The 27,403-nt window shown below is 49.8% G+C and overlaps 1 protein-coding gene and 1 non-coding gene across 2 annotated transcripts; both read right to left on the bottom strand.

Annotated features, from left to right (window-relative positions):
* Positions 1 to 4,420: 4,420 nt before the first annotated feature.
* LOC144123774 (uncharacterized) lies at positions 4,421 to 17,573 on the bottom strand. Its single transcript, XM_077656532.1, has 4 exons — positions 17,265 to 17,573; positions 15,176 to 15,395; positions 9,118 to 9,271; positions 4,421 to 4,571 (listed from the first exon to the last, which is right to left on the bottom strand). Exons 1-4 carry the CDS (start codon positions 17,571 to 17,573, stop codon positions 4,421 to 4,423), a joined length of 834 nt encoding a protein of 277 aa, XP_077512658.1.
* A 605-nt stretch (positions 17,574 to 18,178) lies between these two features.
* On the bottom strand, positions 18,179 to 18,250 carry TRNAS-ACU (transfer RNA serine (anticodon ACU)). The gene has a single exon. It is a non-coding gene; the product is annotated as a tRNA-Ser (tRNA).
* Between the last annotated feature and the right edge of the window lie 9,153 nt (positions 18,251 to 27,403).

The following is a 27,403-nucleotide window of genomic DNA, read 5'->3' as shown; positions in this document are numbered from 1 at the left end:
TTCGCCCCAAGGGCTCTTGTCGAAAATCCTTTCCGATGCTGAAGGCGCTAGTGCCGAGCACAAAACAAAATTTCATCATCAGGCTGTTGCATCGAATCACCGTGTGGCACAGCGTAGGCCAGCCTTCACATGCATCCGCCACTACAGCGAAACGTTTCGCAAGTGTTCAAGAACAACCCGTCTCTGACAGCTGTATAGTAGTGTGGCCAATCTTGTAACAATAAGTCTAGCCAGATTACGCCGGGGAACCCTAAACGTTCCTGTCATTTGCAGCCTGGCAGCTTCCACAAGAATTCTGCAGACAAATTTCTCACGTAGGTGTTAAGAAAGGGTACAATAGAGTGTTGAGTATACGTACACCGCTTTCTTGCAGTCCTCCGTTGGCGATGGAGTTCAGGTTGAAGCATAGCACGCCGCCCATCCACTGACTCCCCGACCGGTTGTTAGGTCGCGGGGCGAAATATGGCTCTGCGAAAAGTTGCGAAGCGTGAGGCACGCGACCGTCAACGTCACATCTCAGAAAAACGAGGCGCAGTAAACGAGGAGCTTTACGTCCCGTTTCTGTTCCTCATCATAAAGCACACAGTAACGCTAAGGGAAACAGTAAAAATAAGTGTATTCGTGGCTTCTATCGCGGCGGACCCAAGCAGCTCTCCCGAATTAAATTTTTCCTGCACTCATGAATGTTTCCTGCATGAAAATGAAAATTTAAAATTGGTTTTTGGGGAAATGGATGCGCTGACACATGCTTGCGAACTTATTCAGGAACGATTTGCGTACTTTTTTACTACAAAGTAAGCAACACTTCAAAAAATTGGCTGTTGTTTAGCTCTCCTTAACCCTAGTTGAATTGCGAAAGCTTCGTTTCCTCGGCACGTCGTCTACGCAGCGTCTCATTCCGACGCTCTCGAGAACTCAAACCGGTTTCTTTCGCAGTTGAAGAGTCACTCCGGGACGTGGCACAACTTCTTTTAGCCGCATCTTCGTTACGACGCTTCTCGAGTCGTGCGACGCGCTCTTCTGGCGTCTCTTGAGCGCGTTGTCACTTCCTCGCTTCGTTCTGTCGTTGTTGCGTCTCTTACGCGCTCTCCATAACGACAACTATACACTGAGGCGAAGCGCATATTATATATATATATATATATATATATATATATATATATATATATATATATATATATATATATATATATATAGTATTCTGTAGGGGTTCCAATGCGCCAGTTTACAAGTGTAAGTACAGTATTACGACAAACACGACTGTTCGTTTTAAATGTTTATTGTGCCAACAGTTTCGGGAATGGTATTCCCTTCATCAGGGCAGGCTTACAATGATACAGTCTTGTCAATATGACACAAAAGGGCAAGGATGTATAAACTCCGCCCTCAAAGGGCCACTTCTCTTAAACCTATATATATCCCGCGAGGCGACACCTTCTCTCCGCACATCTGGTGGAGCGAGCGGGACGGCAGCGGCGTCGACGGCGGCGCCATCCCCGGCGACTGTGCGTCGCAAACCACTGAACGAATCAGCGAGCGAGCCGAGCTTTCGACAACGACGCCGCTCGCGAGTGTGCCGAGCGACGAACTGAGCTATCTGCTCCTTGGCTGCTGTAGTCGTCGCTTAGCGTAGCCGGTTTCACATCGATGCCGCTGCTGAGGGCGTTTCGGAACTGAGCACCGCTGTAACCAAGATGCTACTTTCGTGACGGCTTTATTGTGAACCCCGTCTCATGATAATATAAAAATATTCTCGATTTCTGCGACGCCTTCAGCAGCGGAGAAAGCAGACGCCAGGCGATCGAGCCGCTTTGGGCAACAGCAACAAAGCGGCTATGAGAAGAAATTTGCTTGTATCCAGCAGCTCGGTATTGGCCAACGACCCCCAAAACTGATTCATTTTTGAATTTCTACTTTCCAGATCATGGTATGAACGCGAGCAAACCACATAATAGCGCATTTTTCTCACGCTAGCGGCTGGCATCCAGGCTGGCTGGCAGGCCGCTTGAACGCCTGCGATGCACACCGCCGCTATATCTTCCTCTTCGCTCAGGTCGTCGCAGTACATTGCTAATATCGAGAGACCAGAGCACTTTCGAGGGCCAAGCGCGAGCGCAGGAGACGCGGCCAGAGTAGAGGAAAGTCTCGAAAGCGCGCGAACGGTGTCATTCACAAGAGTTCTCATTTAAAATGAGAATCGAACGACAAGGCGACCCGCCGGTGGCCTTTGGAAGTGTGAACATCGGTGTTGTCGAACTGCGGTGTAGTCGCAGGCGACTGCTGGTCGCGCAACCTGTGCGACACTCAAGTGTGAATGAGCCCTAAAGTTTTCGCTTTAATTTTGGATGAAGCTTAAGCTTCGCCTTTAAGAGTAGAATGCGACGCCGTGTTGCAGCTCTGCCAGGGCATCCACGGAAAGTCATCGCCTTGCCCGTTGAACAAATCACTCGGAGTCTCTACAAGGCCTCTGAAAACAACACACACGCTGCACAACACTAGCACTCGTAGACGCCGCAGCGGTTTCATTACTCCTGTTCAGAAACGAACGACACTGCTACGACGCAGAAAGGTCGCCTACGCGCGCGCCTTCTGCCGGGCCAGTGCCATGCATAGCAAAGGGAGGTTTCAGTGGGTTCCGCAACGATGGCGCTACGATTGCACGCCAAGAATGCTCATAATTACTCATCCACGCCTCAGTACAGATCTCGGAGATGCGTTTCTAAGAAACCCCTGCATTCACTAGACGCGCCTTTATGCATGTTCAAACGTCGAGCCGTCGTGGCGGCGGAGTGGAAGCCTCCCCGTCATGAACGCCAGAGGCCCTAGTTTATTCACGGCCTAAACCTCGGTTTTTTTTATTCACTGAGCGTGCGTGCCTTTTGATTTTTACGCAGCCCCAGAATATTTCCGACGCGCGGTGCCGCCAACTACTACTACGACGACGCCGCTGACGGCTTTTCGACCGAGCAAGCTGCATACGCTGTCGCGTAACACATTTGAATCTACATCGTGACTTTTGAGGCGCACCGAGTCTGTTACTACAGAACAGTGCCAGGAGCGCACTTCGCAAGTCTACTACTTACCAGTATTACTGGAACATTACAGCAACATGTCAGCGCAATGTTTAATTCTGAGCTATAACGAATATTAAAAAACTGCTCCTCATAAAATGTTGTCTAGTATAAACGATACAGTTACATCAAAAATGTTTGTTTTCATGTCATATATAGACCCTCAGGGGCATACCGAAAAAACACTTCTGACTCTGGGGCTCTCTAAAAAAGGAACCCGTATGCCGCAACGCAGTAATTTTGTTCGATGTTCACATAATTGTGAAGAGAACAAAAACTAGCACGAAATTTTTCACACAGGAAAACAAGCAAAAAAAAAAAGCAGCTGGGTGAATTAATTTTTCTTCCCGTTTCATTCCATATTGAGCCCGTGGATCATAAAATGAGCCCTTCGGTCACCTCCACTGAAATGCGGCAGCCATGAGGTCAGGATTCCAACCCGCGTCCCCGGGCCTAACTAGTTAACGCCTTTGCCGCTGAGCCTCCCCGGCAGGGGCCAACAAAAGCAAAAATTCTAGGGGGTAATATGCAGTTATGAAGCCAACTTATTTCATTTTTTTTTAACTTAGGGTGGCAACACTACCAGGCGCATTTTTTGATTGCAGCCATACGTACATCCATCCCTGAAGTCTGCTTTGTAGCAGGCGGCCAATCTGCAGCCCACCGGGTTGTCGGCAACCTTCAAGGTGTGTACACCTGGCAGTGTTGAGGCCTTTAAGGCGAAAAACTTTAGGGTGAAGGACTTCATGGTAAATACCTTTCCAGTAAAGATCTTTATGGTAAAGGCCTTAAAGTCAGATGCAGTTAGCAATTAATGATTTTAAGTGCCCACAGTAACTAGTGCTACTGCACGATATTCCGCGCCTAGACATGCTAAACCGTCCGCTATTTTTTTATCCTAGAAGCAACCCTCGCCGAGGACCCATCGCGATAACTCTACATCATTAATTTACCCTGGCTCAGATGGGAGCATGCGCTCCTAGTCTATATGCTTGCTTCAAGGTTATAACACATTATTACCTCATTGCAGTAATGCGAGTGGCCTATACGGAATAAGCAAAGCGCGCACGCTCAAAGCGGCCGCGAGATTTTCGCGCATGCGCAGCAGCGACCCCCATGTAGTCGACATCAAGTGCAGGTTAACGATTCCCAAGTGGTCGAAATTTTTATCGCACACCTCGACTACAGCACCTTTTTCTTCCTTTCTTCTTTCACTCCCTCCTTTATCCCTTCCTTTACGGCGCAGTTCGGGTGTCCACCGAGATATGCCAGACTGTTACTGCGCCATTTTCTTTCATCACAACAAATTTTTAATCTTTTTCCTACGGCGACGCGGGGCCTGGCATGGCCTATTGAATTATATTGATAGTTACTCTTGATATACCCGTCAATTCGTAGGAAGATGATTCATCTACGCAGTCCACTTCCACGAAGTCCAGGGCCACAAAGTTCCTCAGGTCGGGGCGGAGTCCAACGAGGCCGATGTGAAGGCAAGGAAACCTGCGACACAAGCAATAACAAGAAGAATATTAATTATGAGTGCCACAGCAGGATTGCACAAACTACCCTGTGCTGTGACGATGTCAGTGCAGGTTAAAGATCCCCAGGTGGTCTAAATTATTCCGGAGCCCTCCACTACGGCACCTCTTTCTTCCTTTCTTCTCTCAGTCCCTCCTTTATTATCCCTTCCCTTAGGGCGTGGTTCAGGTGTCCGCCTATATTAGAGACAGATACTGCACCATTTCCTTTCCTCAAAACCAATTTTCAATTATTTTGCACACCCTTACCCGCAGTGGTGGCTCAATAGTTAGGGAGCTCGGCTACTGATCCGGAGTTCCCGGGTTCGAACCCAACCGCGGTGGCCGCGCTTCGATGGAGGCGAAACGCAAAAGCGCCCGTGTGCTCTGCGATGTCAGTGCAGCCCTCGTCGAAGACCCATCGCGATAACTCTACATCGTTGACGTGTCCGCCGATATGTGAGACAGATACTGCACCATTTTTTTTTCCCAAAAAAAACAATTTTCATTTCTCCTCACTCTCAAGTGAGCTCCGCCGGATGGATGGAAACAACTTTTATTAGCCGAAAAAAAAATCTTCCAGGGTGGTCCCCTACTGGTCCAGGAGTCAACGGCCTTGTGCTTCACATAAAGCCCGATCCACCAGCCATTTCTGGCCGGCGGGCTGAGCGGTCCGGAAAGCAGCCTCCCAGGAAGAATGAGTGGGATTGGGGATGGGGGTTTTGCCTTTGGGAAAGGACATTCACAAAGGTAGTGGAAAAGTGGATCTGGGCACGCCACAGGTATTACAACGAGGAGAAAAGGTGGGGTGAAAGCATGAGAGATGGTAGGTTGAAATAAATCTGCCTGTCTAATTGTCGCCATGTGGCGCTGGATGAGGGCGACAACGTACTGTGGAGTGGTAGTAATGTCATGTGGCTTAATTTGTAGAATGTGATGATTTGATGATATGTATAAAGGACCGGTGGGGCCTCTTGCGCAGGGTTGGGTGCCTGATCATCCGGGGTCCGGGATTAGAGTTCTCGGGCCAGCGCATGAACACGCTCATTACCAGATCGAGGCATGCCCATGGATCCACGACAGAGTAACCGTTCGGTCGAGAGGGGTGGCTGTGGCAAGAATACGGTCTGTGGCCGGCGTCGCCACGCCCTTTAGGTAGTTGCGGTATGTGGCCTGGGAATCGGTGCAAATTTCGATTATATCTTTGCCAATGGTGGAGTGAGCCAGCGCAAGTGCGATGGCGGCTCCTTCCGCCTGTGCAGGCGGCCAGGGCTTTGTGCCAAGGTGAGTATTCTGTTCCCCTATTGTTGCTTAAAATGTTTCCTTATTGTTGCTAAAAAATTGTTCTCCGTAAGATATTTTGATGCATGATGCATATCTTGCAGTGCTTATGTACGTTAGGGCTTATGTGCAATAAATGAAGGCAATAATTTTTATTTTGCTTCTGTTATTCTTTAAACAGTCTAGGATACAGAGTTCACAAAATGATATTTAAGTGCTAAAATAATTTTGATCAAAATGTGATACAGCGTAGGTAACACACAAATTTCGATATGTTGATAAGTTGATGGGTGGAAATTATACTTTCTTCGTACTTGAGTCTTTTGTAAAACGGTGGCCAATTGTCGGAAGACCGTTGATAGGGTGTTGGTAGACAAAGCTGGTAAGTGGTCGATAGGAACTATGTAGAAACTGTCGATAAGGTGGTGATCGGAAGTTTAAAGATTTTCTATGTACTTGAGTCTTTTGGATAACGGTGGCCAATTGTCAGAAGACGTTGGATAGGTTACTACAAAGTATAAACACATTTAAAGGCTGTCTATTCATTGTCAATAGGTTGTATTAACATTTGCCTAAAGACTTTCTAAAGAATGCTACTAAAGTTTTATATATGGAAAACCAAAGCACTACCAATGCTTCTGTACTGCCGGTCACGTTGTGCACGACTGTAGGTCACATCACTGCAGAAACAAGAGGCTATGCACCTTCAGGATATTGAGACAAACTGCAAAGAATGGCAGTGGCTTAACTTGGCTAACCCAGGAATTCTGTGAAAAGCAAGCACGCTTGCTAAGCGTCTGAGGCTCGTCCATGGCAGCTCCACTACACGCTGTTGTTGCTGCGGCTGCAGCAAGAATGGAAAGGAAAGTGCATGGGATTGCCCCCTGGCTCAAGCTGAGTCACAGTCGCTGTGTCGTGCAGACAGTAAGAGAGTTGAAAGACAGCAGAGGAAAGATTGAAAGAAAAGACGCGAGTCGCAACAACCGCGTCATCACAAGCGACGACGACGGTTTAGCTACAGATACCCTCGGTGGCAAGGAACCCTCTCCACATGTGCGAGAGCCCCTAGATCCCAGCCCTGTGAGGCCAAGAAGCCACCTCCGCTCCCCCCGCTACACGCTCACCACAGTACCACGTCATAGCCACGTGGTCGTGTGGGTAAACATAAAACGGCCGCTACACGCTCACAACAGCCGTTCTATATATACCGACACGACCACGTGGCTATGACGTGTTATCACTTGGTCTTTCGAGACCCCCATCGGATGTCATCACGTGGCATCACATACGCCATCGGATTTTCTTAAGGTCAAAGGTAAATCGAAAGGTCGCCCAATGTCAGAGGTCAACTAAAGGTAATGGGTCAAGGTCGGGGGTCAAGGGTTCGACACCTTAACTGTACTACATATGGTCATGCTTGGCTATCCTGGTTGAGCTGAAGGTCGTTCAAGGTAGATGCGCTGCCTACCCGAAGACTGCTTCAAGGGCGACCCACATGGAGCCAACTTGCGCTGCGGATTTTAAGCGGCACGGCGCAATGCCGACGCACCGCCGCCGTGCAGCACCACAAGCGGCGGAAAACAGCCGGCTGCAGCCCGGATTTAGATGCCGCGTGACTCCATATGCTTAGTAAAATGCTATAAAGAACAGCTGTGCATTTACAATAAAGCAATTTATTCAGGGAGGACAAAGGGGAGGACGAATTATTCTCTGTGACTCCTTTCTCAACAAAAATAGTTGACCTGTTTGAACTTCCCGCGCTTCCTGACGTCAACCGAAGCGTAGTGGCTAAGCCTAACAGCTTTGAAAATCCAGAAGCATTCTGAAAATCTGGCGCATTTCATCGCTAAACTTTTCTGCTGCGGGCATATTGAGACAGAGCGAAAGCTTCGTGAGACTTTAGTTTGCCGTGAACATGAGGCACAGTGTAGCTTCAACGACGAGTTCGTGGTGAAACGAGAGACCTCTTCGGCAGGCGCGGCCATGTTGTAGAAGCGGGCGGAAGTCAGACGAGGTCCCACCCTGATTGGTCCGCGCTGAGAGCCCACGTTGGCCGCTTCCGGTCAGCGGCTGATGGCCGGGCGGACATATTTAGCCCGGTTTGATCGGCAGCGAGTGGTCGCCGGCGGCCGGACGCCAGTTTTTCCGCAAGAAAAACGCTCCATGTGGGTCGCCCTTTACCTTAGCGTAGTGAAGATTTTCGCTTCAATAATATGTGAAGCTAACCAGATAAGCATCGGAAAAGCCTAGTGAGTGAGACATGCCTCCTGCACATAAGACAGTGTTCGAATCCAGGCGTCAGAGAGGGTGGGTGCACAGCGATTAGTGTCCATCATTTTGCGTGTAAAAGCCCACGTGCACTGCCTCTACGCATGTCCTTTATTTCCATTCGAATGAAACGAAGTAAATTACGTTTTTTTCGTTCGTTACAAACCAAACTGCACTGTAATGTGCACACGAAATCGTCGGAGGGTTTTTGAACGCGGTGCGCCGACAGTGGTGCGTCGACAGGAGAGCACTGTGCGTGCCAGCCCACCTTTGCGCGTGTGCGCCTGCGAAGGGTGTGTGCGAGGCGACGGCGACAAAGAGCGTGGAGAGCACGAGGAGCGGAGAGCTGACGTGTCAAGAAAACCGAGGTGTTAAGGGAGACAGCGCAGCGGAGGTCGTGTCATTCAAGCGTGGAGGTGGCACCCATCGGACGTTGGGTCCGTGCTGCCGTGACCTCCCTTGGATCAGCGACACAAGCCTCCTGCCAAGCTATTCAGGCTGTTGACAGCAGACCACCGGCGTCTCCCTGTGTTCCTCTCCGCTCCTACTACTACCTGGCTCCCTTTCGCCGTTTTCGTCGACTCAACGCCAGTGACACGTCGCAGTTCATCAACCCGCGTTCTGTGATGTCTAGAAGGCATCCCCGCGCTTCGCCTGGGATGCTGAGTATCTGGCGAACTATTTTCCTTTATTCTTTAGTGTTGTACGCGTGTGGAGTGTGTGTTTTTCTTGTTTCGGCTTCCGTTTCTTATTCGCCCTTTTTTTAGATTACAAATACTGCTTCGTTTTGTTTGTTTCATCTTTGTTCTCTTGTTCGAACCTGCGCGCGATTGTGTTCCCCTTCGGAAAGTCGGGGACGCGCGACCAGTTCGCGACATGCACTGCATGCTCCGCTTCTTTAAATTACTGACCTGCCGCGTTCATATCACGAGTTGGCACAAGTTTGCATGGCGAATAAATTGCAAGCGGGACTGACTCACCTGCCCCCTCTGACCACCAGCACGCCGGTCAAGTCGTCGCTCCGGGTGTGTCGGACACTGAATCCGATGCCATCCCCACACCAGCAGCTGTCTGGCGTCTTGCGACGCCCCGCCGCGGCTCCGGTGACCTCCGACTCGTCGTCCATCACACCGCCTGCATCATCGTCGCTGCTGATCGCAGGCTAGCTCCGCGTTGATTTGGTTCGACACTGTTATGCATAGCCACCACCGTGAGAACGGTGGCCAGTACGCACGTCGCCGTGAGGTCTGGCCTCTTGACGTCTCCGACGCCAGTGCCTTGATTCAAGCAGTGCTGCGTATGTACGGTGGCACGCGACGTTGCGGTGCGCCGCGTTCACTGCGCTTTTTGCCCCCCTTGTGACGCGCACAGCGGTATAGCGTGGAAAGCGCAGCGCTGACATTGCGAGACATAGAGATGAGAGGGAGTCGCTTGTATAGCTGGAATCTGTCCTAACAATGACAAGGACGCCGCTTCGAATGGTTCTTCCGGACGCCACTAGAGCGGCGCGCATCACAACCAGCGCAGGGAGTCCGTGCGTCGTTAAGCGTCGCGTCGACAGTAATCAAGTGCAAAGGGTTAGCCTCGTCTGCAAAAGATCAAAGACCTCGCCCTATTTCAGAACGAAATTGCTAGAACGATGTATTGGCACGAACAACGTACTAACATACAAATTACAAAAATAAAAAAAACGGCCGTGGCTTAGCTTGGTTAAGCCTGGTGATTGCGAATCAGTAGAGGAGCGGGAGTTAGGCCGCCGTTGGTGGCTACCGCCTCGCCTCGCGACGGCGTGAGATGGGGCCCCGTTTTTACACAGCTGGTGTGACGTCACTCTAGGTCACGTGGTGTGAAGTCACGCAGCGAGGTCACGCTAAAGGCCAATGGTGCTTACCACCGCCTCGCCACGGAACGGGCTGAAGTGCGACCTAAAGTAGTATTGCTTCGCAATAAAATTGCTGATGGCCTAGCTCTGTTAGGCCAGGGTAAGGTGGCTAGAATTGAAAGGTGTGAAAATCGGCCGGCGAAGCTGGGCACCGCAGCGCGCCGATGCCGTGTGGCGGCGCTGACGGCAGAGGCGCAGTAAGGCGTGCAGACGAAATGAGGGCATCGCGTGGGCAACATTTTTACCACTGAAGCGAAAATGAGCCCGTTTCGCTTATCGCGCATTTTCTGTGAGTGTCAAAGAATGAATCTTTATTGTAAAATAATGTTACGTCAACTCGCATCATTATTCCTGTGAAATATGCTGCTTCACACTCCGAGTTTGCATTGCAATCTGGACCGAAGCGCGTTTTGTGCGTGCGCATTTCGAGACGCTGCCGAGGATGTGAGGGACACCGTTAATACCGCAGTTGAAGGTTTTGGAATGATTTCAAACTCCTGGGTTTCTTTAACGTGCACTGACTCTCTGCGTTGTGCCGCCTCCGAAACGCAGCCACTACGGCGAGAAGAGCAGCTAGGTTGTAATGCTTGCCGTAGGACCTAAAAACTGCAGTCGCATATTGGCTGAAGGCGAAAATGAAAACTGGTTTTAGGGGAAAGGAAATATCGCAGTATCTGTCTCACATATCGGCGGACACCTGAACCGCGCCGTGAGGAAAGGGAGAAAGGAGGGACTAAAAGAAGAACGGAAGAAAGAGGTGCCGTAGTGGAGGGCTCCGGAATAACTTCGACGAGCTGGGGATCTTTCACGTGCACTGACATTGCACAGCACACAGGCGCCTTAGCGTTTCGCCTCCATCGAAACGCGGCCGCAGCGGTCGGGTTCGTACCCACCCTGGAAACTCCGGATCAATAGCCGAGTGCGCTAACCACTGAGCCACCGCGGCGGGTAGGCTGAAGGCGCCCCAACGCACAAACCAGTTTTTGTCGCCGCTTGCGAACCTGTAGCATATGTATGCCATCTTGACGCTCATGTAAGCAATCTCCGACGATTCTAGACAGTGAGGCAACACATCTGGCCATGAAATCGTCTATATACAAGTGAGAGGAAAAACTTTTCAAAATTTGATCTACAACGCACAAGGCTTCAGTGTTTTCCGTTTCTTCTCATTATCCTCCTGATTTATGCCCTTAAGGAAAAAAATTTATCGTCATGAGGCATTAAAAATGTACTACTGATGCTGTCAGCGCAACAGAATGCTCAAAACAACAATTTTTGGCACACCACCAATTTACTGTAGGACATTCTGCCGCAGCTTCGCCATGCAAGCGCGTTCGGCTGAACGCATATGTGCAAGTTCGTTTTCATGGGACGTTGACAAGATTGTAAAATGATACTGACGGCCTTGTCGGCACTTGGGATCGCTCAAGACCACTTGGCAAACATTTCCTGGCAGGCAGGGCAGACTTTTTTTTCTGTATCCGTGTTTTTCTGTATCCGGCTCAAAGCACCAACGCCGCCGTCTTCTTTTTTGCTGTTGAAGGCATCTCGCCTCGCATGAGAAACCCCTGCTACAGACATTAATTAAAGGCGCGTCTCCTGGCACCTTATGCCAACCCCCCCCCCCCCACCCGCTCCTGACCCGCCTCGACTCACATATCTCTAATCCCTCTCCTTCGCTCAGCACCGCTGCGGTGGTCCCTACTTAAGGAGACACATAGAGGGCTGCGCATTCCCATTGTTTTCTCCCACCCCCAGTGCGACCTAACAATCTAAGAATCTCAATTACAAAGACGGCGTAACGAACTTAACTAACAACTGCTACGCGGTGCGCAAGGCCGACACGGCTGAGCTTACCGCGCCGCTACTAGCAACGCCACATTCCTCCTGGCGGCATCGGTGCGCAGAGGGGTCACGCACGGCTGAAGGAAAGCGCCGCGGTCTACACACCTCTCACTTCTAGCCACCTTAGCCGGGATATACGCAACGAAAGCGCGGCGACTTCTACATCGGAAGAGTGCATTCACTAGCTCCGCCTTTATTATTAAACCTTGAGCCGTCGTGGCGGCGTAGTAGCGTCTCCGCCTCAAAACGCCAAAGGCCCTGGTTCGATTCCCACGCTCGTCACAGGTTTTTTCTTTGTATTCACTGAGTATAAGGGGGTTTCAGTGGCTCCCATAGCTGCCGCCACCGAATACGTTGCAGGCTCTGTTAAGGCGCGTGTATACTCCAACGTAACGCGCTGGTCAGCAACGCCACGTGCATGAAAGCGAGATTGAGGTCACCACTAAACCACGGAGCCGGTCATGCGCCTTTCCTTTCGTCAAAATGAACGGCCTTTGCAAAGTTGTCAACCCCAATGAAAGCTATGAACGCCGTCGGCTGGCTTGTTTTGTTTGCATTTTGAGGAAAGGAAATGACACAGTAACCGTCTCACATATCTCGGTGGAAACCCGAACAGCGCCCTGAAGAAAGGGATAAAGGAGGGAGAAAAAGAAGAGAAAACTGAACATTGAAAGTTGGATTTTGAGGAACGGCGCGGCGCTGCGCAGCGGCGGTGTGCCTGTGGCTCGGTGCTACTAGTGGCGCATGCGCAGTAGTCACTAGGGAGCGAGAGAGAGAGAAATATCGGCGGCGAGGCGCGAATTGTGACATCATGGGTCTCTTCGGACCACCGCCACGGCGAAATCGCATGTTCGCGGCCAGTAAAGCTTTCGCTGTAATACTAGTGACGGATGGGCTTATGTGTATGGACATTGTGTCGGATGTATTCCGCCCAGGTGACTACGAAAAATTGGGAGGACGCTTAAGCTTCGCCTTTAAGAGCGGGACACGACAGCGTGTTGCAGCATTGCCAAGGAATCCACGGAACGCCATCGTCCTTCGGTGCGGCCCCTTGCCCGGACAATTTAAGGAAAGGAAACATATCTTGGTGGACACCCGAACCGCGCCGTAAGGCAAGGAAAATGAAAATAATTTTTAAGGAAAGGAAAGCATGCCTGTCTCAAATATCTCGGTGGACACCCGAACCAGGCCGTAAGGGAAGGAAATTGAAATGAAAATTGATTTTAGGAAAGGAAATGACGACTGTCTCACAATTCTCACTGGAAAACTGTACCGCGCCCTAAGGGAAGGAAAATCCCTTCCCTTACGGCGCGGTTCAGATGTCCACAGAGATGGGCCATTTTTCGCTCACGGTCAAAGACGCCGACAACACCAGCTTTTCTGCGACACGAGCTCCTTAACGCTGTCGCGTTAAAATACAAAGGATGCCTCCTGCATAATTACTACTGGAGTTTTAAATCGAAAGCTTTACTGGCCGCGAACTTGCGATTTCGCTGTGGCGGTGGAACGAAGAGACACATGACGTCACAACACGTGCCTCGCCGCGGATATTTCTCTCTCGCTCTCTAGTCACTACTGCGCATGCGCCACTAGTAGCACCGAGCCACAGGCGTTCCGCCACTGCGCAGCGCCGCAGTTTTCCTCAAAATCCAACCTTAAATCTTCAGCTTTCTCTTTCTTCTTTCCCTCCCTCCTTTATCCCTTCCTTTACTGCGCGGATCGGGTGTCCACCGATATATGTGAGACGGTTACTGCGCCATTTCCTTTCCTCAAAAACCAAACAAAACAAGTGAGCCGACGGCGTTCATACTGTTCATTGGCGTTGACAACTTTGCAAAGGTCGTTCATTTTCGCGAAAGGAAAAGCGCACATCCGCCTCTGGGGGTCAGTGGAGACCTCAATCTCACTTTCATGTACGTGCGTGGCGTTGGTGTCCAACTGCAAAAGCCTGCTTTGATTGCGTTCCGCACACTGGGTAGGCAGCGCGCCCTCCCTGCCACCCTGGGAGGTTGCATGCAGTTAATGGCTGATCGCGAGAGATTGATCACCAAATGAACGCTGCGGCCGAGCTATTGCTGCAGTGCCGCATGTCAGCCACAACGTTGTCAGCGCTAATGCATTCAGGCCACATCTCTCTCTCACCCCCGCCACATGTATCAAAGCACGAATGAGGCGTCCGAATATCCAGGGAGCCAGTTATGCGCCCTTCCTTTCCTCAAAGCCATCGCCCTCTAGAACATTGTCAACGCCAACGCCAATGAACACAGTGAACGCCGACATTTTTCGCTTTGTATATCCTGGATTAGTTGAGCTAATCCATAATATTTTTTAAGCGAAAGCTTTACTGGCCGCGAACTTGCGATTTCGCCATGGCGGTGCTCCGAGGAGGCATATGACGTCACAACGCGCGCCTCGCCGCGGAGCCGAACTGGTCTAGCCGGGCCTGCGGCGGCTGTCGCATACGTGCTCAAAGTCTCCGCCAGTGCGGTCATAGTGCGCCGAACGCGTCGGCGGTCAAGCGCAGTTGTAGAGTATAGAGGGTCTCGCTTTGGCCGACGTGAGGTCGCCGTGCAGCGCGCGCGCGCGCGTTACGCCGGAGTATAAACGCGAGAAAGCGGCACTAATATGCTGAAAATTCTGGTGGAAATGTACCCTGAAAGCACCGTTTTACTCTTACGTGACAGAGGCAAGAGACAAATGCAAGTAGAGGACGAAATGAAATTGCCTTCTCCGGGGGGCCACAGCTCATTAACGCATGCAAAGCGTAGCAGGAAACAGCTGTCTACTTCCTTCAAAGTCTGGGATATGCGCAAGCGCACTTCTGTGTCTCCACCGTAAAGTGAAGGCGAACCTTTTACTGCGAAATGAGACAACGAAGATGGCAGCTGCAGTGTCTGAAAACTGAAACAGAAAAACCTCCTTACGCCTTTTTTAAGAGCCATTGTAAATGCGAGGAATCAAAGGCCGCATTTCACTTCTAGTTGCCGTCTATATAAAAAACCATTTTAAATAGCGTGTGAAGTCGCCGGAATTATGAAATATGAAGTATGCAAGCATCTGTCGCACTTTTCGGCCTCAGAGCTTCGCCAGCACCTAATGCAACTGGTGTTCGCTAAATGTTGGCACACTCATTGACTTGGCGCCATTGAGGCTCGAAAATCAACGCAAACGATATTCGTCCCACAGCGTGACGGGAAGCTGAGGTGGCACGTGTGTTCCCTTTCGTAGTAGTTCAAAAAAAGTTATGAGCTCTATGCAGGCACAGGTTAAATACTGATGCAATGCGCACGTGCGTATGGAATGTTACTCACGCCATCGTAGCGGACAAGCAGCTGTAACAGCCCGGAAAAAGTCGTCCGTAGCCCAGAGCGGTTCACTGAGCCTTCGGCAGTGGTGCGCCGCCGGCACAGCGGTGGTGGTCGGCCACGCACACCAAATCATCAGCACGGCCCCCACTGCTGACACGATGTCAATAGCGCAAAACGGCTTTTTTATGTTGGAATAGCCGACGGGCCACGCCTCGGTCGGTGGCTGCAACAGAAAGGTTAAGAGACGCTTTAAGCATCCGTGCTCCAATATAGAATCTGTAGTTCTCCGACGGAAAATGTGTTTGCCGACGGTATTCTCTCAGTTGTAATAAACGCACTTGTCAGTGAGGTCGAATTCTTGAGAAAGAAAAGTCAGTAAGTGGTAATGATAATAATAATTGGTTTTTTGGGGAAAGGAAATGGCGCATTATCTGTCTCATATGTCGTTGGACACCTGAACCTGAAGAGAAGGGATAAAGGAGGGAGTGAAAGAAGAAAGGAATAGAGAGGTGCCGTAGTGGAGGGCTCCGGTATAATTTCGACCACATGGGGATCTTTAACGTACACTGACATCGCACAGCCCACGGGCGCCTTAGCGTTTTGCTTTCATAAAAACGCAGCCGCCGCGGTCAGGTTCGAACTCAGGTACTCCGGATCTCAGTAAGTGGTTCAAGTCTTTCTCGTTGTAATGCCGTAGTCGGTCGATGCAGGCCAACTTCTCTTTGTCGTCATGCAGTGGCGCTTCAAATGCTCCGGGCCCTCAATTTCATCTGGCTGCCGTAGTATAAAACCGCGCCCAGCGGACTAGCTAAATCATAAATCCGAAAATGGTACAGAGCAAGATTATTCGAAAAAGCACAACGGAAAACTAACTAGCTGTCATTATCTGCACTGCCACGGATGTGCAAATCGTGATCTAATTCTTTACGCAAAGTCCAATATATCAGCAACGCCCGCATGCGGAATAGATTACTTGCATCAGTAAGTGGTTTCAGCGTCTTCAAAGAAGACACTTCCCTCCACCTCATAGGAAATTAGGCACTCTAAATAATCTTTCTTGGCGGCAGATACAGACGAACACATTTACAAACCTACATAGACTACATCTCATAGAACCAACATTATACTCCCCGACACCTGCCCTTGGTGCCAGGCCCGCCCTACACTCTTCCACATTTCGTGGGAATGTGGGGCCAAACCAAACAATGTACAGGCGGAAAACACGTCTTTTGAGCGGTGGGAGGTTGGTTTGGTTTATGGGGGTTTAACGTTCCAAAGCGACTCAGGCTATGAGAGACGCCGTAGTGAAGGGCTCCGGAAATTTCGACCACCTGGGTTTCTTTAACGTGCACTGACGTCGCACAGTACGCGGGCCTCTAGAATTTCGCCTCCATCTAAATTCAGCCGCCGCGGCCGGGATCGAACCCGTGTCTTTCGGGCCAGTAGCCGAGCGCCATAACCACTCAGCCACCGCGGCGGCTGGTGGGAGGCGCTGCTGACCTGCGATAACCTGGAGGACTAGCGGGCCTTCACACAACAGGTCCGCAGGGCAGCTCAAGCCAGTGGAGTCCTGGAACGAGGGCCCCAACCATTAGCTCGCCCAAGTCCCCTTCACTTTAATTAAGTTTTTCCTCCTCCTTTCGGGGCACGTCCTGCTCTCCAGCCTAAACTTAACACCAGGTCAGCCCCACCCACGGCGGCCACGTTTCGATGGAGGTGCAACACAAAATGGCGCCCATGTGCTGTGCTATTCTGGTGCACATCAAAGATTCCCAGTTGGTCGAAAATTATCTGAAGGCTTCCACTACAACCTGTCGTTCTCTCTCCCTTCTTTAATCCCTCGTCCTTCGCTTGTCTAACGGAGGGGTTGAGGTGTCCACCGAACACTTGAGGTTGACAGCAACCACTATGCACAAGCCGGCATTATTCGCCGTGAGAGCTAGCGTTTCAAAATGTGCACCAGAAGGGGCGCTAGACAGCTTGCTGGCTATCTGCAGAAATGTGATGTGTTCCCAAGACAGGACACAGACGAACATCGGCTACTGCGTCTCTTCGCAGCAGCCCAGCAAAGAAACCATCTATAATTCCTCACCGTGGCGGTTGCTGGAAGGTCGGCTGAAGTCTCTGCTGTGGTGGGTGCACTTCCGTGCGAGTGCTTCCCACGCCATCCGCTGTCCTTGTCATGGAGCCGGGTGGTGCCGCCCATCGCCAACGCCGAGTGCCCCGTGTGCGCGGTGGCCGAACCGTACAGCGAAAAGGCGTTCGGCGAGCTCCAAGATCGACGACCGCCGAGACAAACACGGTGCGCCGGTCGAGCAGAGGTCGCCTCCTCGTTCATCGACGGCCAGCCATCCAGGGTGCGGTCAGGTACTTGTCCAGCGGAGGCGAGTCTGCGATCCATGGGGTAATCGAAGAGCGGTAGGCAGACGCGTACAACGTGGCCACGTCCCATCGAGGAAACAGCCTTTGGCCTAAATCGAACAGCTGGAATAAGACAGCGCGTGCAACGGACACCACGCGGGAGTCTTCTTCGCCTTCTGCTCCCTAATCAGAATGGCGCGTGTGGAAAAAAGAACACGGCATAATTCGTACGAGCCATAGCTAGGAAAAGAAAAAGAGAAATAACAAAAAAAATAAGAAAGAAAATAGCTCTTGATAAAAAAACACAAGAATCATCGCATTGAGTCCCTCACTTTCTGTGAGAAGAAGCTTTGCCTGGACAAGTATGAACAATAATAATAATAATAATAATAATAATAATAATAATAATAATAATAATTGGTTTTTGGGGGGAAAGGAAATGGCGCAGTATCTGTCTCATATATCGTTGGACACCTGAACCACGCCGTAAGGAAAGGGTAAAGGAGGGAGTGAAAGAAGAAAGGAAGAGAGAGATGCCGTAGAGGAGGGCTCCGGAATAATTTCGACCACCTGGGGATCTTTAACGTGCACTGACATCGCACAGTACACGGGCGCCTTAGCGTTTTTCCTCCATAAAAACGCAGCCGCCGCGGTCGGGTTCGAACCCGGGAACTCCGGATCAGTAGTCGAGCGCTCTAACCACTGAGCCACCGCGGCGGGGCAAGTATGATGCACGTGTCCAGTATTTTTGGAGAAAAATTTTGAATATAGAAATATTGTGAGTTACTGTTATGAAAATATTCGAGGTAAAGGGTATATTTTTTCGAGGTGCATAATAATAATAATTGGTTTTGGGGGGGAAAGGAAATGGCGCAGTATCTGTCTCATATATCGTTGGACACCTGAACCGCGCCGTAAGGGAAGGGATAAAGGAGGGAGTGAAAGAAGAAAGGATAATAGGTTCCGTAGTGGATGGCTCCGGAATAATTTCGACCACCTGGGGATTTTTAACGTGCACTGACATCGCACAGCACACGGGCGCCTTAGCGTTTTCTTGGAGTAAAAAACCCGATCGCGGCGGCTGCGTTTTTATGGAGGAAAAACGCTAAGGCGCAGCAAAACCTTCCTTTTAATCTTTTTCCCATCACTCGCATCGAGCAGTTCAGACTGCCATAGAAAACTAACAGGGAACGTTTTGACGGCCGCAAAAATATGAGCAGCAAAAAAAATAAAAACCTGCTCACGGGAGGTCTGAGGATACTTTGATAGTTATAGTGAAATATTACAGTATATGAAACATTGCGTTCATAAACACTTTGCCGTCCAAAAAGTTATTTTGCCCATAATTGTAGGGCATTGCAGATGTTTGCTACAATTTTACCCTTTCAAGTGCGTTTCCGCCTGCACATCTTATGCGTTATTTGTTCGTGGATAGCCTCAGTATCATCTTTGTTGGTATTTAGAATCACTGCATGCACTAATCGTGATTCGTAGTAAGCGGAGGGAGTATTGAATGTGAAGAGAGTAGTGAATGGAAGGTGTTTAGGATTGGCGAATCTACAGCCGAAGCAAGGGACGAGAACAAAGAAAGAGAGTCTGTAGTGACAGCTACTGAAGAGAAAGCTGGCTTTAGTTTGCGAAGAGCAAGCACTACCGCCAGAAACTCCGCTTGGAAAATTGGGGTGTAGTCGGGAAGCCGCACAGAAAAAGACCAATCTAGAAGCGGGCAATATATTCCCGCCCCTGCCTTTTCATCACATTGGGAGGCGTCAGTAGCTATCGACAAGCTAATAGGTAGGCTTAGTAAATTGTCTTCTAATAATCCATTTAAACTGCGGGGTTAAATGCTTAGCGTTTTTCGGGAAAATGTCATCAAAGACAATTTCTACAGAGTACCCACTGTTTTTTGTCGGAAGGATGTTATACAAAAGAACATTTAAAGGTTCAAGCAAATTTTGTACCATAACTACCAGCGGGGTATGAAATCTAGGCCAGTGGACTCCAAAAAGGAAGTCGACTGGCAACAACAAACAGAAAGGAGCGGTGTAAATCTGATTCATATATCCTTAGGTACGTCTGAACAGTTAGGAATTGAAATCTAGATGATAAAAGAGGAATACGGGCTTCAAGATAAAGCACGTTATTGCCCACACATTTGGGGAGGCCAAGGCACAACCGAAGCGCTTCCCGCTCCAAAAGAACGAGCGGGGAATTTTGTAAGCAGAAGTACCAGAAAACAGCACACATCCAAATTCTAAAATTGGTCGGAGACCGCCGCGGTGGCTCAGTGGTTAGGGCGCTCGACTACTGATCCGGAGTTCCCGGGTTCGAACCCGACCACGGCGGCTGCGTTTTTATGGAGGAGAAACGCTAAGGCGCCCGTGTGCTGTGCGATGTCAGTGCACGTTAAAGATCCCCTGGTCGCCTAATTATTCCGGAGCCCTCCACTACGGCACCTCTTTCTTAATTCTTTCACTCCCTGCTTTATCCCTTCCCTTACGGCGCGGTTCATGTGTCCAACGATATATGAGTCAGATACTGCGCCATTTCCTTTCCCCAAAAACCAATTAATATTATTAAAATTGGTCGGACATACAAAACATATATCAGCAAAACTGCATCTCTCCGCATTCCAGATCGGGGATTACTTAGTCCCCATGTGGTCGAAATTATTCCGGAGCCTTCCACTACGGCTCTTTCTTCTTTCACTCCCTCCTTTATCCCTTCCTTTACGGCGCGGTTCAGGTATCCAATGAGATATGAGACCGATACTGCGCCCTTTCCTTTAATCGAAAACCAATATAAATTCCTTCGGCAGCGCGTTGTTACGTTGATACCCCAGCGATGCAGGAGCTGACTTCCTCTGCCGATGTTACCCATGAAAGTAAAAACGACTGCTCAATAATATTTTGTATATTTTTCAATTCCACCACATTAAAATGAATCTTTTGTGATCATTCCTCATCTTTGCCCTGGGTTTTGGCAGTAGGAGCATCGCTTAGAGGGGACGGGGTCTGCGGGGAAATTTCGCTCCCCCCTAATGAAGAACGCTGCGCACGCCTGTGATTACGTCGCCGTCTAGCCCTGCTTGCAAGTCCCATAGTAATTCCGGGCATGTATAGTCGCCTGCATATTTATGTCAAGGAAGGCCAATCATAGCAGCCTATTTTGTGTCAGTTATTTCTGCGCACTACGTTAAAACAATAAGATTGTGCTGCTCTGCCTAAAACCTATCAGAAATGTCACTGTTTAGCCAGGTTTCTCTCAGAATGAGGATGGCGCTGCCTGTTGATGATATGATGTTAGATGCGCGATCTAGCTTTGAAAGAAAACTGCGTATATTAGTGAAGATTACGGAAAACCAAAGGCCATTTCTGGTGGAAGGCCGTGGTTGGTGCTTGCTTTGCGGACGATGGAAAGTCTGCTGCGCGATTTCTTTTACAGAATTTGATGCTTCGTCAAAGAAGTATCTTTTTGGGCCATTGAAAAGGGTTTCGCAAGTCAAGCATATGAGCCTGTTACAGATTTAGTGCAGGTAAGTAAGTGCTTTCGTGCCTTCTGAACTCGGCGAGATAAATCCTCTCCGATACTGTATTCTTTGCCTTTCTGCCCTGCGACAGAACGGCTTCTTTCGTCTTCCAATGAGCAAATTTCACGATTACTGGCCGGTCACCAGATTCTTAGTGTCGCCCGAGCGATTGGCCCTTTCTATTTCCATACGGTCAATGTTTGTTTTGAAAGGGGATTTGTACAAAAATAAGTCAGGGGAAAGACTTCACGGCGGGCGACACAAAACGACGAGCAGGACAGCGAGCAGCGCCGACGGCCAGTCCAAAAAAACCAAGCGATCTCGTGCAGCGCGGCGAGACTTCTTCTTCTTCTTCACCCCAGGTATATGGCACACCCACGCGAGGGGATTGGCCAAGGTGTAGTTGAATAAAAAAAGAAGTTTTCATGGAAGATGACGACAAAATTGTAGCACCAATCGTGAATTTTGAAAAATCAATGAATAAAAACAACAGAACAATATTGACAGTTAAATAACAGACAGCATTTTGGTGAAAAAAGAAGAGCTCGTAGAACTTTAAAAGAATTAGCACATCAACCTACCAGTTGCAATTATGTAATCGTGGAGAAACCCACAAATAGAACTCAATGCAAGTCCCTTGGCGTTCGCACCAAACGATAATAATACTGGCAAAGATAAAGGGAGCCCTAACCTGGAGAAAGGGACCTCCAGGTAAATCTTTCTCTGAAGTGCGAACTTTGGGCAGTAGAGGAAAAAATGGTCTAAAGATTCAACTCTCCCTCATGCGTCACATAGGTTCGTCGGTGTCAACCCACACCTGCATAGACATAAATTCAAACTTGGAATCCTTCACCCCAACCGCGTCATTGTTACCTCACACAGCCTGGATTTACACGAACGGACGTTCCAATTATATGCTAAGTGCTGATAGTCAGTGGTATTTAGTAAGGGATCTCGTAACCTGGCTGATATATGTAGGAACCGCTGAAACCTAGAAATCGCCAGCAGGCTGAAATTCGGGACGGGATGTGTCACTGACCCGTCAAGAGCCGACCTTGCTAAGTAATCAGCCACCTCATTTGAAGGAATACCTGCATGGCCAGGGACCCAGACAAAACGGACCAGCTTCAAAGTGCATGGGACAAAAATCGCAGGATACGGCCCAAAAAATCTTCTTGTGAGGTGTCAAGGGAGACTAACACTGACAAACAATCAGCGAGAATAATAACATGAGACACATGGCATGGAATTTTGTGAAGGGCCATTCCAAGAGCCAAAAATTCCGCAAAGAATATAGGAATATAATCTGGGATGCGGACAGAAGAGCTCCATGCCAAATCCTGCGAAAAGATGCCAACTGCAGATTTTGGCAGGTGACGGAGGAATCGGTAGCAAACACCGTATGATGGGGGTATTCCTCTATGTGATCCGATGGAATACCATTTAAAATGTTTGCGGGCATGTGTTTCGCATGAGATGGGAAGATGTGGTCGAAATAGAATTTCACTGCTGCCGGCGTGTCATCAACCCACTGCAAAGAACTGAGATCAACACCAATCGGTGTTAAAAGGTTCTGCCTTAACATAATTTCTGGCATTTGATACCGTGGCCAATGATGAGAAAAGAATAAGGCCGGCTGAGACACAAAAATAGGAGTACTGACATCAGTCACTGGGTCCATCGACCTGAGGAAAGTTCGCACCGTGAGTATTTGAAAACGGGAAGTTAGATCAGGGATACGGGCTTCAAGATAAAGCAGGGCGTTTGAAACTGATTTTGGGAGACCAAGGCAGAGGCGGAGAGCACGCCTTTCCAGTAAGATTAAGGGTTGAATCTTGTAGCTTGCGCTACCAGAGAACAGAATGCAACCAAATTCAAGTATAGGTCTTACGTAGGCTTTGTATATCAACAATAACGTGTCGCGGCGCATCCCAAGCTTTTTATTGGCGATTCTTGTCAGCCGGCCTAGAGCGCGTTCTCCCTTAAACGCATTGTTCTTTATATGAAGGCTGCAATCTAATGCTGGGTGATGAGTAACACCCAGATATTTTACGGATTCCATTTGTGGAATCTGGAGAGAGCGATGGACTAATGAAATGTGCAAAGGCCTGTCTGGAGGAAATACCAAAACTCCGCATTTGTCTACATTCAGGGATAAATTAATACCATGCAACCATACTCCAAGAGCATCCAAAAATTTCTGCAGAATGTGGTAAAGGGAGTGGATACCCCTGGCCGAGGCGAAAAAAGCTATGTCATCTGCATACACAAAAGCTGTTATATCAGGACGAATGGGCATGCCACTGACCAAAATATTAAAAAGCAGAGGGGATAGCACCGATCCTTGCGGCACACCTCTTGATTGATAATATGTATTTGAACATAGGTTTCCCTCGGCGCAGTAAAAGAATCTGTCGTTCAGAAATTCAGATATCCACACATAAATCTAGGTTGGAGGATGTAACTGAGCAAGTCTGTTAAGTAAAATAGTATGCTCTACACTGTCATAGGCATTTGCTACATCAAGAGTGACCAAAGCTGAAACTTCTCTTCTGCGTAGCGAGAGCCGGATTCTGCTCTCTACATCCACATGCGCGGACCATATAGAGCATCCACGACGAAAGCCAATCGGCGCTGAGCTGAGACCGTTGATGCCATGAACATGTTTTGTGAGGCGACTGTGCACTATTCTTTCTATTAATTTGACTAAATGTGAAGTCAGCGCAATTGGCCGAATATTATCTAAGACGTATCCTTTTCCTACATCTTTCATTAATAAAATAATTTTCGCCGTCTTCCAAATGCTTGGAATCCATGCATTTTCCAGAGAAGCATTGACCATATATAAGAGGGTGCTTGTAAACTCCTGGGCTAAAATTTTAATCATACCAACAGTGACACCATCTGGTCCAGGAGCTCCAGGATGCAACATTGCCAGGACTGAGAGGAGCTCTGATGCGTCAACCTCGGTATAATCCGAAGAGGGTGAAATTGTGCACAAAGGGACGTTTCTCTGCGTCTGCAAGCGTAACGCCAATCCCTGAGCAATACACTCCAGGCTCTCCCCAGCCTTTTGTGGTGATAACACTATTGAACTAGTGAGAAGAGGGACGGCAGAACTCTTGTTACGTTCCATGAATCTATACAGGGCTTTCCGATGACGAGGATTTGAAGACGTGTTTAAATTTTGGTTGTACTCCTTCTTGGCTTTTGCAAGTGTTCTTTTGAAAGATGCAGAGAATAATTTGTAATTTATCCAATTAGCCGGACTCTGGTTGCAGGACAGCCTTCTCCAGGCCGCTTTTCTGCGACGATAGGGCTTCTCACATTCTTCTGTCCACCAAGGAGACGGCTGTTTATTGGAGGCTGCTGCGGGCACAGCGAATATTGAGTGGTCTATTGCATTTTGCAAAGCAAAAATGAAACCATCTGCTGAGCTCTGTCATCCCGGCTTGTATTAACTATAGAGGCAAGTGAGGCAACTTCGTCTTTCACCGGCGCCTCGTCTTCATCAGCGCTTGGTCAATGATCTGCCTATGCAGCATCAGGCGCGGCCATCATGGTTCGCTACGACTGCCCCGGGAACGAAGAGGAGCCACCCTGGCGATCTATGGCGAGTACAAGATGAGCGGGTGGTAGTAGGTCTTCAGGCGGCTGACGTGGACGGTTTCTCGGCCACGATGGCGCAAGTCCAAAGAGGAGTTGAGCGGTCCCACGATGCAATTCACAGGCGACGTTTTCTGGACGACGCAATAAGGGCCGTAGTATTCTGTACGGAATTTCGACGACAATCCTGGTGGTGTGCCTGGAACCCAGAGCCAAACTAGGGATCCTATCTGAAAAACGTGTTGCCTGCTATCGTGATCGTGACAATGCTTTTGACGGCCTTGGGATGCCGAGGTAAAAGAGCGCGCCAACTGGCGGCATTCCTCCGCATGGTTTGCGACTTCGGAGAGGGGCGCCCACTCGGAGGCGTCAGGAGTATATGGCAAGATGGTATTTATCGTGGACAACGGCTCACGCCCATACAGCAGGTAAAAAGGGGTAAAACCGGTGGTTGACTGCGTGACGGTGTTGTACGCGTACGTCACGAAAGGAAGGACAGCGTCCCAGTTGGTTTAATCCGCTGCGACGTACATCGTGAGCATGTCTCCGAGTGTACGATTGAAGCGCTCGGTTAGCCGTTAGTTTGGGGATGGTAGGCAGTGGGGGTCCGATGTACGATGCGACATTCGGTAAGCACAGCTTCAATGACGTGGGAAAGGAAGACGCGGCCTCTGTCACTTAGGATCTCGCGCGGCGCGCCATGACGAAGAACAAAATGATGCAGCAGGGACATCGCAACTTCGCGGCCAGTAGCAGCAGGAAGGGCGGCTGTCTCGACATACCGGGTGAGGTGGTCGACGCCGACGATAATCCAGCGGTTCCCAGAGACCGTACAGGGAAGCAGTCTGTAAGGGTCAACGCCAACACGATCGAAGGGACGTGCCGGGCAAGGGAGTGGTTGCAATGGGCCGGTCACACGAGGAGCCGAGGTCTTCCGCCGCTGACAGGCGATGCACGACCGGACGTATTTCCGAACATAGGCGTACATGCGGCGCCAGTAGTAGCGCTGAGAAAGTCTTTTGAATGTTTTCAGAACACCAGTGTGCGCACACTGGGGGTCGGTGTGGTAAGAGGCGCAAATCTGAGATCGTAAATGGCGGGGAATTGAAAGAAGCCACCGCCGACCATGAGGCATGTAGTTGCGGCGGTATAGAATGCCGTCCCGGAGGGCAAAGTGCGAAGCTTGACGCCGTTATGTTCTTGAAGGCGCAACGTTTTGTGACGAAGACACGGCGTCTATTAGGGAAGCAAGCCACGAGTCTTTCCGCTGCTCCGCAGGCATATCAGTGATGGTAACAGACGAAAGCACGGGATCTGTCGCCGAGGAGCAGGCAGCGTCGCTGGGAATGGGAGACCGAGACAAAGCATCGGCGTCCATGTGCTTACGGCCGGAACGGTAAATGACGCGAATGTCAAACTCTTGAAGGCGAAGAGCCCATCGAGCGAGGCGACCGGATGGATCTTTAATAAACGATAACCAGCAGAGCGCATGGTGGTCCGTGATGACGTAAAACCGGCAACCGTACAGATAGGGCCGGAATTTTGTTAGTGCCCATACAATAGCTAAACATTCCTTCTCCGTGACGGAATAGTTGGATTCAGCTTTGGTGAGCACGCGACTCGCATACGCATATATTTATTCTTCAAACCCATCTTTTCGCTGAGCCAAGACAACTCGGAGGCCAACGCCACTCGCATCCGTATGGACCTCGGTAGGTGCCGTTGGGTCATAGTGTCGGAGTATTGGCGGCGAAGTCAGAAGATGGCGCAGGGTAGTGAACGCTTCGTCGCACTCGGCCGACCAGCCCGACATGTCACTGTTTCCGCCAAGTAGCTTCGTCAGTGGCGCAATGATCGACGCGAAATTGCGTACGAAGCGCCGGAAATAGGAGCACAAACCTATGAAGCTTCGAAGTTGCTTGAGCGACAGAGGTTTAGGAAATTGCGCCACAGCACGGAGCTTGGCCGGGTCAGGGAGAATGCCTTCTTTGGAGACGATGTGCCCCAAGATGATCAACTTCCGAGCGGCGAGGTGGCACTTCTTGAGATTCAGCTGCAGGCCGGCCTCAGTCAGGCAAGTCAAAACCTGTCGTAAGCGTGCGAGGTGCGGGGTGAAATCGGCGTAAAAGAAAACAATGTCGTCCAAGTAGCAGAGGCATATCTGCCACTTGAACTTCCGCAAGATGTTATCCATCATCCTTTCGAATGTGGCGGGTGCGTTGCACAGACCGAATGGCATCACATAGAACTCGTAAAAGCTGTCGGGTGTAACAAATGCTGTCTTTTCTCTGTCAGGTGCAGCCATCGGTACTTGCCAGTAGCCGGAACGTAGGTCAAGGGAAGAGAAGTACTCAGCGCCTTGGAGGCAATCAAGAGCGTCTTCGATGCGGGGAAGAGGGTAATTGTCCTTGTGGGTAATTTTGTTGGGGCGGCGGTAGTCGACACAAAATCGGATTGAGCCATTTTTCTTCTTTACAAGTACCACCGGCGAAGACCATGGGCTGTGAGACGGACGGATGACACCACGGTGTAGCATGTCCTCAACTTGTTCACTAATCACGCGGCGCTCTGCTGTCGACACACGATATGGCCGCTGTCGAAAAGTCTGGTGAGAACCAGTCTCTATGCGATGAGCGACGGTGGAAGTCCGGCCTAGAGGAGTGTGGGCGACGTCGAAAGCGGAGCGAAACGTGTGCAGAAGGGCTGAGAGCTGCGTCCGGTGGGCAGAAGGAAGA

The sequence above is a fragment of the Amblyomma americanum genome, chromosome 1 (assembly GCF_052857255.1).
Source record: "Amblyomma americanum isolate KBUSLIRL-KWMA chromosome 1, ASM5285725v1, whole genome shotgun sequence".
In the NCBI taxonomy this organism is placed as follows: Eukaryota; Metazoa; Arthropoda; class Arachnida; order Ixodida; family Ixodidae; genus Amblyomma; species Amblyomma americanum.
The sequence above is the reverse complement of the archived record's forward strand: the minus strand, read 5'-3'. Positions and strand labels throughout refer to the sequence as shown.

What these genes read in the sequence shown, in the direction of transcription:
- LOC144123774 (XM_077656532.1), bottom strand. Translation starts at nt 17,573, where the DNA reads ATGGATCGCAGACTCGCCTCCGCTGGACAAGTACCTGACCGCACCCTG. An exon ending in ACCTTCCAGCAACCGCCACG is followed by an intron (nt 15,396 to 17,264) that starts GTGAGGAATTAT and finishes TTTCTGTTGCAG; the next exon opens with CCACCGACCGAGGCGTGGCC. An exon ending in CTGGTGGTCAGAGGGGGCAG is followed by an intron (nt 4,572 to 9,117) that starts GTGAGTCAGTCC and finishes CTTGTGTCGCAG; the next exon opens with GTTTCCTTGCCTTCACATCG.